At 38.0% G+C, this 20,475-nt stretch overlaps 2 protein-coding genes across 2 annotated transcripts in view; one reads left to right on the forward strand and one right to left on the reverse strand.

Annotated features, from left to right (window-relative positions):
- The first annotated feature begins 4,782 nt into the window (after positions 1-4,782).
- On the forward strand, positions 4,783-11,145 carry rint1 (RAD50 interactor 1). Its single transcript, XM_079869445.1, has 13 exons — positions 4,783-5,040; positions 5,413-5,654; positions 5,760-5,933; positions 6,005-6,145; positions 7,090-7,246; positions 7,414-7,524; positions 7,820-8,045; positions 8,127-8,264; positions 8,345-8,544; positions 9,243-9,460; positions 9,678-9,858; positions 10,454-10,572; positions 10,649-11,145. Exons 1-13 carry the CDS (start codon positions 4,816-4,818, stop codon positions 10,857-10,859), a joined length of 2,343 nt encoding a protein of 780 aa, XP_079725571.1. The 5' UTR covers positions 4,783-4,815; the 3' UTR covers positions 10,860-11,145.
- Positions 11,092-20,475, reverse strand: part of cfap54 (cilia and flagella associated 54) — a 34,537-nt gene continuing 25,153 nt past the window's right edge. The window contains exons 58-69 of the mRNA XM_079869444.1: positions 20,124-20,288; positions 19,918-20,029; positions 14,200-14,320; positions 14,046-14,105; positions 13,525-13,651; positions 12,825-12,983; positions 12,507-12,676; positions 12,335-12,430; positions 11,968-12,074; positions 11,665-11,800; positions 11,465-11,560; positions 11,092-11,329 (exon numbers count right to left, since the gene is read on the reverse strand). Coding sequence (XP_079725570.1) covers positions 11,210-11,329; positions 11,465-11,560; positions 11,665-11,800; positions 11,968-12,074; positions 12,335-12,430; positions 12,507-12,676; positions 12,825-12,983; positions 13,525-13,651; positions 14,046-14,105; positions 14,200-14,320; positions 19,918-20,029; positions 20,124-20,288 — 1,469 coding nt within the window. The 3' untranslated portion in view covers positions 11,092-11,209. The remainder of the gene's footprint in view (positions 11,330-11,464; positions 11,561-11,664; positions 11,801-11,967; positions 12,075-12,334; positions 12,431-12,506; positions 12,677-12,824; positions 12,984-13,524; positions 13,652-14,045; positions 14,106-14,199; positions 14,321-19,917; positions 20,030-20,123; positions 20,289-20,475) is intronic.

Below are 20,475 nucleotides of genomic sequence, written 5' to 3' on the forward strand. Positions count from 1 at the left end.
GCTGTGAACTCGACTGTGAGAGCTGGATTTTCACTGCCCTCCACTCCCTATCTGAAAGCGTCTCCCACAAACACGCACATACACACTGGCTCCTCTCTTTTTCTTCCACACTCGGCTCGGTAACGTAGCTTAATGGAACGATGGTAAAGATCCAGATAAAACATGCCCCCCTTCTTTTACGTCCTCCATATGCTTTGATTTCACTGCTCTGAAAGGAGGGAAAATGATTCATGCCGTTGGCGTGCGCAGCGGAGCTGCAGCTGGACACTGCACCTGCAACTCCCAAATCTGGGAAAACAAGCTCCCGGGAGCAGGCGGAGAGAAACAGGCCAGGCTTCACACACACATACACAATCCCTCGTCACAATCTAAGGGCTAATTGATTTTTTGTATACAGGAGAGTAGCTTAAACTCTTTCATTTATAGAAATTCAATTGATGCATTTATTAAAACAGCTATGTTGCCACAAAAACAGGAGGCATCATCACCTTTGTGATTCAAGTCAGTAAAAAGCAACTTTTCCCAACAATAAAGGCTTTATTTATCAAGAACAGTTGACTTTTGGCTTTCATGATGACTTGTTGGACTGTTTATTAACGAAACTGGAATGTCAAAGCAGTACTAGATCAAGAGATCGTTATGTCGTCTTTTGTCCTGTCCACAGGAGAGCCTCTAACTCATAACACAGTCCTGTGCGACTGTTGCCCCCAAAAGCGAATTCTCCACAGTCTCTCTCACACACACGTACACACATTCCACAAGATACCCCTGCACATACACAAACATACCAAGAATAATGACCCTATCATTTCTTAATCCTCAGAGACTCGAGCATTGAGATTTATGGTGTTTTTAGGAATCGGTATTAAAGCATCTTTTGTTGCACTGAATTCTTGAAAAAAAGTCTTTAATGTTGCAAAATATCAGCAGTTATAATTAATTGATTTTGTTTTAATTTCTTGAGAAGTGTCAGGACATCTACGCCTCACTTGCCCCTGTAAATTGCCCTAGCATATTTTAAACGCATAAAACACAAGTCTGATACATTTAGATAAAAACTTTGTTTTTGATTTTATATACATTTATTTATTCATAAATTACTTGATGTAACTGATGTATGTAATTTTAACCCATATTTAGAGAAAATTAATTACAATAAATATTGCTTAAATTATTTATTACAATTACTAATTAAATATAGATATCATTTAATTGCAAAGTTCACATATAATAATAATAACAATAATATAATTTTACTAATTACTCCCAAAAAATGTGAATAAATATGAGAAAATATTTCTATATTTAATAATTGTATGCTTGTTGCTTTAAAATAAGAGCTGTTGTAATTGCACTAAATATTGTTTAAAATTATGTATTACAATTATTTGAATGTAATATAATATTATATTAATTTGAATATAATTGAATAACATGGGTATTTTTTAATTGCAAAGTGCAAATCTAATAATAATAAATTATATAATTTATTATTTATTGTAATACCCTCCCCCCCCATAAATGAGACCATTTTACTATATTTAAGGATTTTTGCTATAATGTATTTCAGATGTGTGAGCTGCTGTTGTAATTAGTTATTGTAAATAGGCGTTATTTAATTGCAAAGTGATGCTACAGTGTGTTTCTGAGGGTTAAACATTAATTCATATACAAAAGGGATTATTACAGAACTTAAAATGTCTTTAAATCAGTGATATTTGCATGCCAAGCTATGACACAGGAAAACAGACGCACAAGGACACTGACACACACACACTCTCTCACGCAAACTTGTGCAGCCTCTCTATTCACACGCAAACAGCTGGGTAAGGAATGTGGGAAAAACATGCTCCCAGATCTGTTTTGAATAGCACTAACTTCGCTGGTCACCCACTGCCGCTTTGAAGCATTCAGAGGCACTCTTGATACTTCACAGAAAGACTGTAATGCGGGATTATGGAGGTGCGGCTGGATGTTAGAATTGCTATGACCTTTGTCCTATAGTGAAAGAGATGACTGTACCTTATGATGGTGAATTTGGCTCCATAACATGCATATGGTTCCTGTTTAAAAAAAAAAAAAAAAACATGAGATTTGTATCCATGTGTATACATGACAAAAACACAACAATAAAAGACTGTTTGACCTCTATCTCACAGTTAGATCAAATAATCTGTTTCAACGCCCATGATGGTGACAGACATAGTAACATATCAACCTCAGGTAAGTCCTGAATCATGGCCACCCACATTCTTTACTAAATACACATAACATGATAGCAACTTAAGAGATTTTTTGGGAGATATGAGCTACTTAGAACTAAATATGCAACTTTGGTTAAGTCTTTGGCATGAACTGTACAAAAGGGGCTGATTTGGTTTGGAAAGTTTCCCTATAAACAGTCCCTTCTCCCTGGTTGATTCAGATTTTCCTGGGCTGACAGCACTGCTCAGCTTCACTCCCTGACTCAGACTGGGAGGGTCACACTGTAAGACCAAGGTTGTCGCTAAAATGCTCAGGGCCCAGAACCAAAATTTTATGGGTGAGCTGCTTTTCCCCCGGGGGGCTGAACGAGTAAGCTATGCTCATCAACGGTCCAGGGACAATGTTCTCGTTTGCCCGCTCTCCTGACGATAACCGTGCGTGGCTGTACTTGACTGACTTGTTTCATTCTGACAGTTTGAAAATGCCAATATGTTCCAAATGCCTTTAATGTATATACAGTAGGTAATCTATATGACTTTTCAGGACTTATTGTATATACACTATTTACATTTTATATAGACACTATATTAATAATGCACAAATACTATTTGAATACGTACAGTATGGGTCCAAAAATTTGGAAACATTACTATTTTTAATGTTTTTGAAAGAAGTGACTTATGAGTGACTCATCAAGCCTGCATTTATTTGATCAAAAATACAGAAAAAAACTTATTGTGAAATACTATTACAATTTGAAATAATGTTTTTTCATATACTTTAAAATATAATTCATTCCTGTGATGCAAAGCTGAATTTTCAGCATCATTACTCCAGTCTTAAGTCACACAATCCTTCAGAAATCATTTTTATATGCCGATTTGATACTCAGTTATTATCAATGTTGGAAACAGTTGTGCTGCGTAATATTTTTTTGAAACCTGTGATACTTTTATCAGGATTCATTGATGAATAAAAAGTTAAAAAGAACAGCATTTATATAAAATAGAAATCTTTTTCCAAAATTTTGACCTGTACTGTGTGTGTGTGTGTGTGTAATATATATATATATATATATATATATATATATATATATATATATATATATATATATATATATATATATATATAAATACACACACATATACACACACATATTTACAAAAATAATAAGAATATAATTAATATTTGTATTAATATTAGTGTATATTATTAACAATAAATTGTGTGTGTCTATGTATTTTTATTTTACTATCCCGAAAACAACAGACTCACCAGTATTCATCTGGGCACTGTTACAGAAGAAGGGGGTCCAGGGTTTTTCTAGGGTGCTATACATAAACTTGAAGGCACTGTGTGATGCTTACTGCCATGTTAAGCTGGACTGGTATACCTTGCCAGTTTAAGAAACTACATACAGCTGCTGCTCAGGCCAGAATTGACTTTGGCAAACACTCTGAAACCTCAAGATCCTTAACAACTTATGTCCTTTCTGCCATCCAAGGCAAGCAGAGCCCTGTCAGAGTCATGTCAGGAAACCTCAAACCAGCATAGTGTATCAAAGAGGCCTTCAGGCACTAATGCCAGCGCCTCCTGCAACTAAATGAGCCAAGCAATAACATTTTGGGCGATTTATGTCTTTTGCACGACCACAATACTAGGAAATGACATGAAATATTGTATAAATGCTTTTACAGCACTAAACGTGGTGACAGTAATGCTTGAACGCAAGTTAAATATAATGTTACCAATGTAGTAACGCACAAAGCATATGTTTGGCAAATATTTAGACATAATAAAATATATATGCAGGCACCTCTGCAGCGATATTTGTATTTTATGCGAGTTAGCCATTGTTCACGCCGTTATTAATTGAGATAACGTTAGCTGTCTTAAAGCTGTCGTCTCCACGCTATTTTAGACTTTTGTTTCAACTATATGGTGAAAATTTAGCATATACAGGTTTCTAAACACAAAAGTGTCGAATAGTTGTGAAATAAATGTCTTAATCCACGCTGCCAGTGCCAGGTAGAGAAATTGAAACGCCACAAACAAGATCGAAGGTTGAGCTCATGAATGTTAATTAGATTACGTCGCAAACGGTTTTGTCTGGATTACGTTTCTGGAGTGTTGCGTACGTCATTACGTATATTAATATTCATGAGACAGAACGTGTAGTCCAAAATTCACAATTAAAAACATTTCACAAATAAATTCAAATAAATTATTCAAATTTGAATAAAATGTAATATGTCTGCTACAATGTAGGCACTGCATAAGAACAGCTTTCTTTATCCGAAAAATTACAATATCTTAAAATCATGATGTTATCCATGATTTGCTATTATTTTATCATGATTATTATCATGATAATTATTTTAATGTAATTAAATTAATTAACGTGTATTGAAAGACCTAGTTTCTGTAAACGAAAAGGTCTGGAACAAGAATTTTTGTTACCATTTTATCTGAAGTAAAAAACAGAAAAAAAAATCATAACATCGCTCATAAGAATTATACACAAGTAGAACTACTAATAATTTCAGTAGCATTTGTCTGCCAAAAGAGGGAGCCGCTGAGACTAAACCCACTGATGACGTGTCGAGCAACATGGCAGCGCCTATGATGGAGCATAACAACCACATCAGCAATGATTTTTCTCATCTAAAACGTACAGATAGCAGTACATCTGAATCTTCATCAGAGGATGGAAACCTTACAGATGATGTAGTCGAACTTGTACAGAAAGAGATAGGTGGCGATCTTAAGTCGCTAAAGAAGGTGTCAGGGCTTTTGGAGAAATTGACATTAGAAAACAAGCAGCTGGAGGAGCAGGTAAATACAGCTATAGAGACTCTGTGAACATTTTATATGTGTTTATATTTACATACACCTTGCAGAATGTCATTCAAAATGCATGTTATTTGTTTTTTTTAATACCGTCCCGAACAAGTTATTTTACATAAAAGATGTGTACATATAACGTTAGTCTACACAAGACAAAAAAAAAATAGCTGAATTTATGAAAATTACCCTGTTCAAAAGTTTGCACACTCTTGATTCTTAAGTGTGTCATTACCTGGATGATCCACAACTGTTTTTTTGTTTGTTTTTGTTTTGTGATGGTTGTTCTTGAGTCCCTTGTTACACAGAATTTAGCATTCATCCTAATGCAAATCCAAAAGAACACTTTGTCTATGCGTGCAGGTGCTGACCGTATCCTCTTCAGTGCCGTTGCGTGTGTCCGCTGCCCTCTCCGCAGCAGAGGAATCTCGAGTGAAGCTGGAGTCTTTACTGGAGCAAGAGAGACTTTTGTCAAACACTTTGCAGCAGCATCTGCAGGGCGCACAGGTCTGGGCTGACAGCATCGGGCAGGTCTTGGGTCAGCTTGACACATTAGAGAGGCATATGAAATACCTGCAGTGTCTGGCTCGTATTGAGGAGCTCAGGTAAGGCTTAAACCCTACATTGTGTGTCCAAATGTTATGGAGGCTCATGTAGGTTTATATTGGTATCCAACACATTTGCTCTTCCCTTCTTTCATGTTGCGTTAGTGACCGTATCCAGCAGTGCCTGATGACCAATAGCGTGTGGGATGCGGTGGGTGCAATAGACAGCATGGCCTCTCTGGATATGGGTTTGCGGGAGTCAGGCTGTAGCCACCTGCAGGCTTTCATCAGGGAAACACTTCGCTTTTGGCACAAGATCCTTAAAGACAAACTGTCCAGGTATTAGACGTTTTCCGAGTTATGCTATTTGAAAGTGCTGATTTCACGCTAAATGTTTGGTTCTTATTCAGTGATTTTGAGGAAGTCCTGACGCAGTTCCACTGGCCATTCATCTCGCCCCCAACACAGACCCTCTCTCCCCCAGCCAACGCACAGGAGATCAACAGCCAGCTGGAGCTACTGGTCTCCCAACTTCTCTCTCTCCAAACCTCGTATCCTTAATATTCTGGAATCAAATCCACCTAAATACAGATTCATTTTCTCAATACGCTCCACTAGATTGCTTAATGTCCGTAACTCGAAGTAAAGTGTGAGACGAACTACACCTACTGTTAAGACTTACTATTTTTTTTATTATTATTATTTATTTATGCTTTCAATTTCCCTTATGATGTCTACAACAATTTGCTTAAAGTGTGAGACTAACTACATGATGACTAACTTAAAGGGATACTTCACCGATTAGCATTAAGCTTTGTATCAGTAGAAACCCGGTAGAATTTTCGAATGACCGTGCTTCCCTCCCTCATGTCCCCCTGAGACGAGAGATTTCTGTATTGTGTGTCTGGAAAAAAAACTTTTTTGTCCAGAGGCTAGAGACTACAGCCAGTAGTAGGAGCTAGTTCCGCATGTTTTCAACCCGCCCATAGGGGGATCTCACGATAAAACGGCGTCTTTTCAGTTTCGAGTCAACTAGTAGCCTAGTTGTATCATTTCTTCCGATACTGCCCTCTGTAACCGGTAGGCGTGGCTTGGGAGTGACCTCGTAGGCCAGCTAAGCAAGTGCATTCTGGGAGTTGTTGTCTTTCATCCACATGAGCCAAAAATACATTTTCTGGCTTTTCTCAGTCTAGAAGGCACCAACTTCAAAAATAATTTCACATTTCTACTACATAAATGACCCAATTTAAATACACTGTTAAGGACAACTGTTTTATTTTTATTTATATATTATTATTTATAGTTATTTCCTTTTTTTAAAAGGTATGAAGCTAGTAATTTTTCTTAATTTACAACACCAATTTTGAGACAAACTACAGCAGACCCTGTTATTTATTTATTGTTTATTATTATTTTCTTTTTTTAAGTTATTTATTTCAGGGTTTTTTTCTTTTTTAAATGCGAGGCTGATCATTTTCCTTAACAGGTGTTGAAGTGATGACCTTATATCTGAGAAGAAGGAAATACCATCTCATCCTGGACAGTCCCAGACTCCTCCACTCTCATTGCCCATTCAGATCATGCTGCTTCCCCTTAGTAAGCGGTTCAGGTATCACTTCACTGGAAACCGCCAGACCAACAATTTAACAAAGGTCAGAGATTACACATTTACTGTCATTCAGACTAAAATAAGTTTCCTTCTTCATTTTGTAAAACAAACAAACACAAAGAGTTGTGTGAATGTGCAAGCTACTGATAAGTAAACATATGTACAACAATAAGATCTGATATTCACTTAAATCTTCTGTCACCTTTACAGCCAGAGTGGTATTTGACCCAAGTCCTCATTTGGATGGGAAACAGCTCCAACTTTATGGACGAGAAGATTCAGCCTATATTGGATCGTGCTGGGAACAAAGTTAACGCTAGGGTATGTTCAGAATTGCATTGGTTAATATTGGCACGCAATGAACATTTTCCAAATGCATGTAAATGCTCTTAATGTTTCATTCTAAAAAAATACAAAATGCCATTACTCGATCTTCCTGTGAAACGTCAGACTTCTCTCTGTTGATATTTGCCAAAATGTATCTTTCAATCGTTTCATTAGACGTTCATCACATTACAGAAGAAAAGATCTGTCGCTTCTTCCCGCTTTATCACGACTTGAAAAATGCTGACAAAGCCATCTCTAAGCTTTAAAGTCTTCTCAATCTATCCTCCAGGTGGAGTTGTGCAGAGGACTCCTGACTCTGGCGCAGGAGAAGTTAGCCCAAGATGCTCCTCGATTGCTCTATGACGATGCTCTCTTCTGCCACCTAGTGGATGAGGTGCTGCAGTTCGAAAAAGAGCTCCGCAGCACCCACAGTTACCCGCGCGCCTACCCTGGCGTCTTGCACATACTACTGGAGGAGACCGTGTTCCAGAAGTGGCTCAGTGTGGAGAGAAAAAGTGAGTCTAAATGCTGCATACTTGGGTCACGACTCGATTTCAGTTTTGATGATAAATTAAATTGTGTATGTTGCCCTCTAGTGGCTGTGGAAAAAGTGGACGCCATGCTGTCTACAGAGGGAGCATGGAGCTCTCAGTACAAGGACATCACCGATGTGGACGAGCTCAAAGCACCAGATTGTGCAGAGACCTTCATGACCCTTCTGCTGGTCATCACAGGTATTGATAAAAATTCATCCTCAGATTTGATTCTTCTAGTTAAAACTTGTTTCTGAACCTATCCGCCATCCTTTTTTCAGAACGGTACCGCTCTCTGCCATGTCCGCGGGCTCAGCTCAGTTTCCTGGCTTTGCAGAAGGAGCTGGTGGATGATTTCCGCATCCGCCTCACACAGGTCATGAAAGAAGAGTCCCGACAGCCGCTGAGCCCCCGCTACTGCGCCATCCTCAACGCTGCCAACTACATCTCCACTGTTCTCAGTGACTGGGGGGACAATATTGTAAGTGTTTTTGAGTCACACTGAGGCTAACAGGAGTTCACTTTGTATGAGGGTGTTGATGCTAAGTTTTTTGTAGTAGTCGTTTGCCATCTTTTAAGATAATTTCTTAGTAAAAAAAAAAAAAAAAAAAAGACTTTCCAAAAACCGCTTAATATTTTTTAAAAGTTGTCCACCAAATCAAAGTCATGTGGTGCAACCAAGAGGCAGAAAAAAAATCAAATCAAATAAAATGAAATCATAGAGAAGAACCCCTGAGGACCCAAACCCAATAACTCAGATATAAATAGCATATATTTTGACCTTTTTATGACAAGGCAAAGTTAGTTCAGGTTGTAAAATGTCATGTGACCTTCTCAAAAAAAAGTAATATTTATTTATACAATGTAATAAATCATTATATTAAATATAAAAATATTTTTTTTTAACTTGTTCGAAAATAATGACTAGGATGTGTACACTTGCATGTATTCAAGGTGAGAGGAAAATATGTTATTACTATTTACTTCATTGTTAGACCACATGACAATTTTAAAGTTATTATATTTAATCTTTGGTTTAAAAACCATTTGAAACCAACATGAATACAAAGAGTACATTTCTAAGATTTAAAAAAAAAAGATTCTTTCTTATTTTTGTTGTGGACACATACAATTAATAAAAACTGTGTACAGATTCACTTTCATTGTGTTTTCTCTCAGTTCTTCTTGCAGTTACAGCAGGCGGCGGTGTCAGTGGGCGAGGAGATCCTAGGCCCTCTAGGGGCCACGGAGACAGGCCGACTGGCCTCTCTGGAGGGATCTTTGTTTGAGGCTCTTTTGGCTCTGCTGGAGAGGCTACGAGGAGACATGCTGGGACGATTATTGGATGCGGTCATGAGAGACGTCAAGGAGAAGGCACAGTCATACTGCAAGGACAGGTATGGGTGGAAATAACCTGAAACTGTTGTGCTTATGATGCATTTAAATAATTTCTTGTGAGAATATGCTTTTTGCCAGTGTAGTTTAATGTTAAGCCTCAAGAGCCTTTACATTGCTCTTTGACTAAAATTAGATAATTAGGAGCATCTCAATCTGAGCATCTGGGTAGCTGGAGGAAGTCATGGTGGCATTACTTCAAGGATCTTTTTGTTTCAGGTGGATCTCCTTGCCATCACAAAATGACCAAGCCACTATGTCGTTATCCAGCTCTGCATGTCCCATGATGCTTTGCCTGCGGGATCACCTGCTCCAGCTGCAGCAGATGTTGTGTCTTCCTCTTTTTCAGATGTTCTGGCAGGGCCTCACAGAGAGGCTCGACTGCTTCATCTACGAAAACGTCAGTCTCTTGCTTCAACGTTTTCACTGTTAAACCCTAATTTACCACAAGCGAATGTTGACACAACTATTCAGAAGTTTCTTATACTCAAAAAGGAAGTTGATCAAAATACAGTTAAACAGTAATATTGTGAAATATTATTACAATTTAAAATAATTACAAATTTATATTTCAATATATTTTAAAATATAATTTATTCCTGTGATGCAAAGATGAATTTTCAGCATTATTATTCCAGACTTCATCAGATCCTTCAGAAATCATTCTAAAATTTGCAGCTCAAGAAACAATTCTTATTATCAGTGTTAAAAACAGTTGTGCTTTTTTATATTTTTGTGGAAAGCGTGATACGTTTTTTTTTCAATAAATTATGTCTTTGATAAATTGAATGCATCCTTGCTAAAAAAAAAAAAGTCTTTCCAAAAAATAAAAAATCTTACTGACCCCAAACGTTTAAAAAATAGTGTAAAAAAATGTAGAATGCTTCAAGAAAGAGACGTTCATTTCATAGGCAGGATTACATGTACATGTACATGAAGTCTGTGTACAGTAGTTTGATGGAGTGTGTTTATCTGTTTTTTGCTCTCACTCACAGTTGATCCTGTATAACCATTTCAATGAAGGCGGAGCTGCACAGCTTCAATACGATATGACCAGAAACCTCTTCCCTCTGTTTGGACACTACTGCAAGAGACCTGAAAACTTCTTTAAACAGTACGTCTGTTTATTCAGAGCTAATACTGTAAATAGAAAAAAAAAACATTTTAATTTCTCTCTTTCCTTGTCTCAGTGTGAAGGAGGCCTGCATCATCCTGACTCTTAAGGTTGGTCCGGCATTGTTGTTGTGTGATGTGCTGAAGCAGTCAGATGAAGATGATGGCCTTCTAAACCATCAGCAGTCCAGTCCAGAGTCAACGCTCAATGAGCTGGGAGTCTACAAGCTGGCTCCCAGTGACGTGCAGATCCTTCTCAACCTCCGCTCAGCCTGGCTGAACCAATGATAATGAATACACCAATCCCTTATTTAGGATGCTTTACCAAGCACTAAAACACCTCTCATACTCCAGATATGAATGAATAATTCTCCTACATCGGATGAGCTACAGTATTTAAAGTGAACTGAGGGAAATACGAAGAGGATGCGGATGCTGATGTAAAAACAAAACATAATAAAGTATAAAAAGGAAAAGTAGAAGCTTTTGCTGACATTATGAATAAATTAATACATGTTTTAGTGCTTTCCTCTTTATTTGGTGTTAAAACATTAAAATATTTTTTATAGCATATTAAATGTGTAGTTGGGCTATTTTGTGTTATCTTATGAATCCAGGGCAGATCAAGGCTGCAGGTTTTAACTCAGAAGAGAGAGGAGCCACGTGATGAGGACTGTATCTTGCAGCATGCCTCCTGTTGCAGGATTAAAGCAGCATTCCAGGCTCTGAAGAGTCTGCATGCTTGGGTCAAAGGGCATCTGCATTGGTAGAATCAAACATTAGAGACAGAAGCACACACACAAAAAGATAAAGAAAGTTGAACATTTTAAAATCTAATCAAATTAAAAATATGAATAAATACTATAATAGTATATAAATAATTCTAAAATTACAGTAAAAATGTCTGTGACGGGTGCTGAATTGAAATCAGGCTTAAAAAAATTCCTGATCTCAGTGCAGACATGTTTGGCCTTTTCCAAAAGCATTTCCTATAAGAAACAATTGCAAGAGAATGAAAAAAGAGGTTAATAGTGTATTCAACATTTAGTGTTCGACTGAAGGTACATCATGGCAATTTAGGGCTCAGAAAGACCTGTTGGTGTGTGGTGGAGGTAGCCGTTCTGTTCTGCTCTTCTGGGCTGAAGGAGGAGGCTGAGCTGGTGGAGGGTGAAACATGCCCATCAACCTCTACACATGTTGAGCTCAGTAAGGCATGAACAGCCATCAGCCTGCCAGTGCATTAAGCCATAAGAGAAAACTCAGTTGTAATAACTGCCACTTAAATGAAATAAACAGAAACAGAAAGGTCGGACAATAATGCACTCCACATTGCACCTAATGTGAAGAAGTTTTTCTTTATTACGTTTTTCTTTGGATAGATGAACATAAAGTCTACCTGTCCAAACAGATTGTCCTCTGTCCAGCCTGTAGTACAGCTATTGTGTCTGCAGTAGAGTTTATTGCTGATATAGGAGCTTTATTCACAGTGAACAGAAGCAGAATCTGAAGAGATCAAACACAAATCTGCTGCTTAGGATCTAGAAATACATCATATGAACAGACTATACAGCTCATTTGGTCCGAACAATTTCCATTTCTAAAATTAAAAAAAAAAAAAAAGTGTTTTTAGCTGATGTTCATTGACAGAGAGAACCAATTAATCTATATACAAAGATAGCTACGGTAAATGACCAAAAAAAAAAAACGCTTAAATAATTTTTGAAAACACAATGACAAACAGAAATGGACGAGTATCTGACTACCATGTTGTCCTCGGAGGAGGGTCTGTACCACTGGATGATCAGTTCCTGTATGTCCGTGTTGGCCCAGGGGAACAGATCTGACAAGGGCTGATCGTGCTGGCACAGAGTAATAAAGAAACAATGTTTTTATTTTTTTTTCTCATCATTTTAAGATAAATGTGTGAATATGAACCTGTATTCGCTGAGGCGTCAGTATTAGAGCTGAAAGGGGATCAGGAATAGCCCACTGTCCTCTGTAAGATGGGTGGTGACAGCTGAAGAAGGTGTGCAAATATGAGAGTCTGAGAGCAAGTTTGGGGTCACCGGACGTGGACAGCAATCCATCAACACCCTGCATTGCACCTGAATAGCACAGCCAATTATACCATCATATAAAACCGGATTGCATTAAACAAATAAACATATACAGTACAAATGCTTTCAAAGAGTAGATTTATTGATTGATTAATGAATTGAATAACCTAGTTTAAAAGAGATACTTGTGCTGTACCTGGTTGTGAGGACACCTGTAGAAGGTTGATTAAGTGCATGTAGTAGCGGGACATATGAACCCAGGTCAGCTGAGGGCACTTCCTGCTGTGTATCTCGCTCTCAGCGTCTATGAATGCTTCAGGTCTGGGGATACAATTCTCAGTGTTTCCTAGCCCCCCTGCCAATGAAATCAGCAAGAAATTAATACTTTTATTCAGCAGGGATGCATTAAATTTATTAAAAGTGTCAGTTTATAATGTTACAAAAGATTTATAATTCCAATAAATGCTGTTCTTTTGAACTTTCTATTCATCAAAGAAAAACTAATTAAGGTTTCCACAAAAAGAATAGGCATTTTCAACGTTGAAATGTTTTCTGAGCAGCAAATCAACATATTAGAATAATTTCTGAAGGATCATGTGACACTGAAGACTGGAGTAATGATGCTGAAAATTCAGCTTTGCCAACACAGGATTATTACATTTTACAATATTTGTTATTTAAAATTGTAAAAATATTTTTTCTGTATTTTTAAGCAAATAAATGCAGCCTTGGTGAATATGAGACTTCTTTCAAAAATATTAGAAAATCTTACCAATCCCAAACTTTTGAACTGCAGTGTACATCAGGGTACAAAATCGTAATCATAAAAAGAATAAAATACAGTACTCCAAAATCCTATGTCTAATACAAAACTGTGATTTGGGGTTAAAGGTTACCACAAGGGTGGAGAAGATCATTCAATGCAAAGTCAGGCAGGGCTTTTATTGAAGAGAGGGGTACGGGGCCTTCAGTTACTCCAGTGAATCCATGCGAATGGCCATATTTGCCAAAAACTTCTGAGGTCTATGAAGCAAAAGGATAAAAGAAGAATGGTTATCATTAGTTAATGTATAATCTGACATGAACTAACAATGAACAAAACATTTATTACAGTATTTATTAATCTTTGTTAATGTTAGTTAATAAAAATACAGTCGTTCATTGTTTGTTCATGTTAGTTCACAGTGCATTATCTAACGTTAACAAATACAACTTTTGATTTTAATAATGTATTAGTAAATGTTGAAATTGACATTAACTAAGATGAATAAATGCTGTAGAAGTACTGTTCATTGTTAGTTCTTGTTATCTAAAGTAGTTAATTAATGTTAACTAATGAAACCTTTTTGTAAAGTGTTACCGAATAATTTACATTGAACACACTCCATACAGATGTGTGGATGATGTCAATACAGACCTTTAAAGCTATTCTCAAACAAATCCAGCAGAGCAATAGGCAGGTCTCTCTGACTGTTTCCTGAGGAAATCACACACATGTGTACATAAATATTACAATATTAAACATTTATATACATAACTCGGCTGTTATATACAAACACATTTCACAACACCTTGCTGGTCTCGTCAGGTGTTGGTGATGGGGGAGGAGTCGGATGTCCAGGGGGAGGGGGAATCTGCACAAACTCTTGCAAGTATATCAATGCCATTTCCAGGTAGCACCTATGTGCCAATCTGAAATACACACATACAAAACAATGTGAGTCCTGTCTATATATCATATCATGAAAAAAGGAAAAATTACCAAAAAAAAAATCTTTAAAGCTACACTGTGTAACTTTTTTAGTTGATTCTTAGCAAAAAACACTTAGTTCTTTCAAAAATATCTGTGCTCATTAATGTATATTTACTTCTTTCAAGTAATAAAGTATTCTCTTAAGTTTATAATCTGCCATTGAAAGTACATACGGGTGAGGGGTTCGAATGCCGGTCGCCATGTTGCCCCTCCATCTTGAAACTACATTAGCCAAAGAGGGACATGCCTGTAAATTCAAGCTTCGCCTTTTGCGTTTTTCACTCAGTGACACCGTGACGAATGCGAGGGGGAGATTACTCGCGAGCTCGCGAGTGCCGGCAGATTTAAAAAAAAATAGTGTGGTGTGTGTGTGTGCGTGCGTACTCACATTTGAAAGAGAGAATTAAAACGTCAACGCGACAGACAAATCATCAAGAAGACCATAGTCAATATTGGAGTAACTTTTCCCAGATGGAAAGAGCTCATGAGGAGAAAAGATTTTAAAACGGACGCCGAGGTTGCCTGCTTTCTTCTCGACAGGTAATTCAGCCTGTTGTAATTCATTTGTGTAAATTCGAAGTTTTATAGTTTCTTGTCTAACCATAGCATGGTTGTGCATAACGCCAGAACGACCTCTAGTATAACTTCATCCTCACGTCATTGGTGAAAAAGTATTGTTTACCTTGTAACATAAATCTGTGCTGCGACGGATCACAGGTAATGAATAGTTTTAAAGGCGCAATTTTTTAAGCTATATAAAAAAAGGACACTGTAAATTTTAGTTATTTTTAATTGCTTTTACTTTGTACACATTGTAACGTTAGCCTAATCTGATTATGCTGGGATAGCCGATTCCAAGGGTGACGTTTACCTCCTGACATCTGTCCTGTAGTTTTATTCATAGACGTATTGTTTATTATTGTCATGGACGAAGTCGATAACTGGAAGCCATGTTAATCTTGGAATAATACGGCCACCGTAGGAGTTGAGAGGAATATTCAATATTCACTGGGTAGTCATATACAATTTCACCGCTAGATGGGGGTAAAAATCACACAGTGTAGCTTTAAAATGATGCTGGTTAAACTTCATCCACACACAAAATAAAATCAGCATCTTTTAAGCCATTACATCAACATCTCTCATCATGGGGGTGGGGGAACGGATTCTGACAGCTGGATTGTTTGCCGTTTAATTCTGTTCCCCCCATGTTTCTTACACAGGGAGGTTCTAAAATGTATCAAACTGATCCTGTCTAGTTGGAGTCCATAGCCTTGTGGGCAGTGCACTTGCATATTGTACAGTTCTGCTTTGGGAGACCCAAGTTCAAGTCCCAGCTAGTGGACTTTTCCTGATTTTTTCCCCCTTCTCTCTCTCCCACTTCACTTTCTGCTTACATACTGTCTTATCATAAAAAAGGCCAAAAACAACAAAAAGTTTAACTTTGAAGTACTGACAGCTTATCTTTAAGCTCCATCCACAAACATTGGAATCGGAATCTTTTAAGCCACTACATCAACATCACTCATCATGGGGGTGGGGGAACGAATTCTGACAGCTGGATTGTTTGCCGTCGGATTCTGTTCCCCCTTGTTTCTTACACAATGAGGTTCTAAGATTTATAAGATTGAAGCTGACTAGTTGGAGCCCATAGCCTCATGGGCATCATGCTTATATGTTGTGCAGTTGCGCTTTGGGAGACCAAAGTTCAAGTCTCAGCTTGTGGACTTTTCTTGATTTTTTCCCCCCTTCTCTCTCTCCCACTTCGCTTCCTCCGTACATACTGTCTTATCATAATAAAAGACAAAAACACCAAATTATTAATCTTTAAACTGATGCTGGTTAAGCTCCATCCCCACACAGATTGGAATCAGCATATTTTAAGCCACTACATCAACATCACTCATCATGGGGGTAGGGGAATGGATTCTGACAGCTGGATTATTTGCCGTCGAATTCTGTTCCCCCTTGTTTCTTACACAATGAGGTTCTAAGATTTACAAAACTGACACTGGCTTGTTGGAGCCCATAGCCTCGTGGGCAACACTCTTACATATTGTGCAGTTGTGCTTTAGGAGACCCAAGTTCAAATCCCAGCTCATGGACATATCTTGATTTTTTCCCCCTTCTCTCTCTCCCACTTCCCTTCCTGCCTACATACTATCTTATCATAATAAAAGGCAAAAACACCTAAATATCAATCTTTAAACTGATGTTGGTTAAGCTCCATGCCCACACAGATTGGAATCAGCATCTTTTAAGCCACTACATAAACATCTCTCATCATGGAGGTAGGGGAACGGATTCTGACAGCTGGATTGTTTGCTGTCGGATTCTGTGCACCCATGTTTCTCACACAAGGGGGTTCTAATATTTAACAAATTGGTGCTGGATAAGCTTCATGCACACACAGGATAGAGTAGCATATTTTAAGTCACTACATGATCATCTCTCATCATATCAGCTTAATCATCTTTTTGAACAAATCAGCTGAATCAATGATTCAATGACTCACTCGTTAAGACAGTAAAATGCTTCGTTCCTGAATGAATCAGCCATTTGAATGAATCGGTTGAATCTCAATGACTCACTCATTAACAGGGACTTGCTGCCACCTCCTGGCGAGTTTAATTTCACAATTAAAGTATCTTGTTTCTTAAACAAGGAGGTTCTAATATTTATCAAACTGGTGCAGGATAAGCTCCATGCACACTCAGGATAGAATCAGCATCTTTTAAATCACTAAATGAACATCTCTCATCATATGGGTGGGGGAACGGATTCCGACAGCTGGATTATTTGCAATCAAATTCTGTTCCCCCCTTGTTTCTTACACAATGAGGTTCTAAGATTTACAAAACTTAATCTGGTTAGATGGAGCCCATAGCCTCGTGGGCAGCATGCTTACATATCATGCAGTTCTGCTTTGGGAGAAACAAGTTCAAATCCCAACTCGTTGACCTTTCTTGATTTTTTCCCCCCTTCTCTCTCTCCCACTTCACTTCCTCCATACATACTGTCTTATCATAAAAAAAGCAAAAAAAACAACTAATAATTAATCTTTAAACTGATGCTGGTTAAGCTCCATCCACACACAGAATAAAATCAGCATCTTTTAAGCCACTACATCAACATCTCTCATCATAGGGGTGGGGGAACGAATTCTGAAAGCTGGATTGTTTGACATCAGATTCTGTTCCCCCCATGTTTCTGACATACTGAGGTTCTAAGATTTAAGAAACTGATGCTGGCTAGTTGGAGCCTATAGCCTTGTGGGCAGTGCACTTGCATATTGTGCAGTTGTGCTTTGCGAAACCCAAGTTCAAGTCGCAGCTTATGGACTTTTCATGATTTTTCCCCTTCTCTCTCTCCCACTTCGCTTCCTCCGTACATACTGTCTTATCATAATAAAAAAACAAAAACACCAAATAATTAATCTTTAAACTGATGCTGGTAAAGCTCCAACCACACACAGAATAAAATCAGCATCTTTTAAGCCACTACATAAAGATCTCTCATCATGGGGGTGGGGGAACGAATTCTGAAAGCTGGATTGTTTGCCGTCGGATTCTGTTCACCCATGTTTCTCACACAAGGGGGTTCTAATATTTAACAAATTGGTGCTGGATAAGCTCCATCCACAAACACATTGGAATCAGAATCTTTTAAGCCACTACATCAACATCACTCATCATAGGGGTGGGGGAACAGATTCTGACAGCTGGATTATTTACAGTAAAATTCTGTTCCCCCTTGTTTCTTACACTATGAGGTTCTAAGATTTACAAAACTGACACGGGCTAGTTAGAGCCCATAGCCTCGTGGGCAACACACTTACATATTGTGCAGTTGTGCTTTAGGAGACCCAAGTTCAAATCCCAGCTCATGGACTTTTCCTGATTTTTTTCCCCCTTCTCTCTCTCCCACTTCCCTTCCTGCCTACATACTATCTTATCATGATAAAAGCCAAAAACACCAAACTATTAATCTTTAAACTGATGCTGGTTAAGCTGCATCCACACACAGATTGGAATCAGCATCTTTTAAGCTACTACATCAACATCACTCATCATAGGGGTGGGGGAACAAATTCTTACAGCTGGATTGTTTGCAGTCGCATTCTGTTCCCCCATGTTTCTCACACAAGGGGCTTCTAATATTTAACAAATTGATACAGGATAAGCTCCATGCACAGACAGGACAGAGTCTGAATCTTTTAAATCACTACATGAGCATCTCTCATCATATGGGTGGGGAAACGGATTCCGACAGCTGGATTATTTGCCGTTCAATTCTGTTCCCCCCTTGTTTCTTACACAATGAGGTTCTAAGATTTACAAAACTGATGCTGGCTAGTTGGAGCCCATAGCCTCGTGGGCAGCACATTTACGTAGTGTGCAGTTGTGCTTTGGGAGACCCAGGTTCAAGTTGCAGCTTGTGGACTTTTTTTCTTGATTTTTTCCCCCATCTCTCTCTCCCACTTCGCTTCCTGCCTACTTACTGTCTTATCATATTAAAAGGCAAAAAAAAACACCAAAATATTAATCTTTAAACTGATGCTGGATAAGCTCCATCCACACACAGATTGGAATCAGCATCTTTTAATACATAAACATCACTCATCATAGGGGTGTGGGAACGGATTCTGACAGCTGGATTGTTTGCTGTCGGATTCTGTTCCCCCCATGTTTCTTAAACAAGGAGGTTCTAATATTTATCAAACTGGTGCTGGATAAGTTCCATCCACACACACAAAAAAAAATCAGCATCTTTTAAGCCACTACATAAACATCTCTCATCATGGGGGTGGGGGAACGGATTCTGACAGCTGGATTGTTTGCAGTCGGATTCTGTTCCCCCTTGTTTCTAACACAATGAGGTTCTAATTACGGCTACAGCTATCGATTATTTTAGTAATCAAGTATTCTACCGATTATTCCATCGATTAATCGAGTAATTGGATAAAAAATAGTGGTAATAAAAATAGATCCAAGTGAACAACAGCCTTTAAAATGAAATATAAAAATACAAATATATAATAACAAACAATAATAATTGGTTCAAATACTGTAAAGTATCAAAGTAATCATATGGGTTTTATTGAACAACACTGTAATATTACCACTTTAATATGATAAGACAGTAAGTAGGCAGGAAGCGAAGTGGGAGAGAGAGATGGGGGAAAAAATCAAGAAAAAAAGTCCACAAGCTGCAACTTGAACCTGGGTCTCCCAAACACCATGTAAAATAAATGATATAAACTAATATAAACATAACTTGTTTACATTATGTATTATAACAAATGCCTGCAGAGGGCGCCAACAGCCTGGTGTTGGTTGTTGTTACACTACGGAATGATCAAATCCTTGTTTAATATTGGCCAAACAACATGTAATTCAAATGTCCACTTAATCTTTAATATTTGCCCACTTCTGTACGATAGAAATGCAACAGCCGCTGTAAAACCATCTGCGTTAACACAAAATTGGAATGCGGATGGCCGAAGTATACTTTGGGCTTTAGTTAAACAACTTACCGTAAGCTTTGGCCATGAGTGTGCTTAAATGTGGTTAAACACCCAAGCAAGGCCTCTAGGACTTCCTGGGGACCAGATTTTTGCATGGAAATGAGATGTCTACCCACCACTCCTGCAGACACAAATGATCAACCATCCATAACTGGTTCACAAGATAAGATATATCAAATATAAAATATATATAAAAAACACTCCATATTGATCACCTGTACAGTAGAGGATATCAGCCTCCAGCTGGCGGTCTCTGTTGGCAGAGGCCTGAGAGATGCTGAGTGCAGACTGCAAAACTTCTTGAGCAAATATTAAGGGCCTCCAGGGCTCCTCACCTCCCTCAGAAGAACGTGACAAGGCTTGTAATGCCAAAGAGCGACCTGAAACAGAAAGAATCAATACACAGCATAATAACATTTTGAGCCTTCAAAATTGCAGTACAAACTAAGTTTGCATTTTTAGAAGGAAATACCCCTGCATAGCAAAATAATTATTTTAAAGTTTTAAGTTAGGTGTAGGTTCGAAATGTAACATTTTATTTTGTGTAGAAGAAATGCGTAAACAGAC

Source organism: Squalius cephalus (assembly GCF_949319135.1).
Source record: "Squalius cephalus genome assembly, chromosome: 4".
In the NCBI taxonomy this organism is placed as follows: domain Eukaryota; kingdom Metazoa; phylum Chordata; class Actinopteri; order Cypriniformes; family Leuciscidae; genus Squalius; species Squalius cephalus.

Excerpts from the sequence above, each read along its gene's own strand:
- rint1 (XM_079869445.1), top strand. The coding sequence starts at position 4,816 with ATGGCAGCGCCTATGATGGAGCATAACAACCACATCAGCAATGATTTT. Across the intron at positions 8,265-8,344 it reads CCTTCTGCTGGTCATCACAG|AACGGTACCGCTCTCTGCCA; the intron begins GTATTGATAAAA and ends TCCTTTTTTCAG. Across the intron at positions 10,573-10,648 it reads CCTGAAAACTTCTTTAAACA|TGTGAAGGAGGCCTGCATCA; the intron begins GTACGTCTGTTT and ends TCCTTGTCTCAG.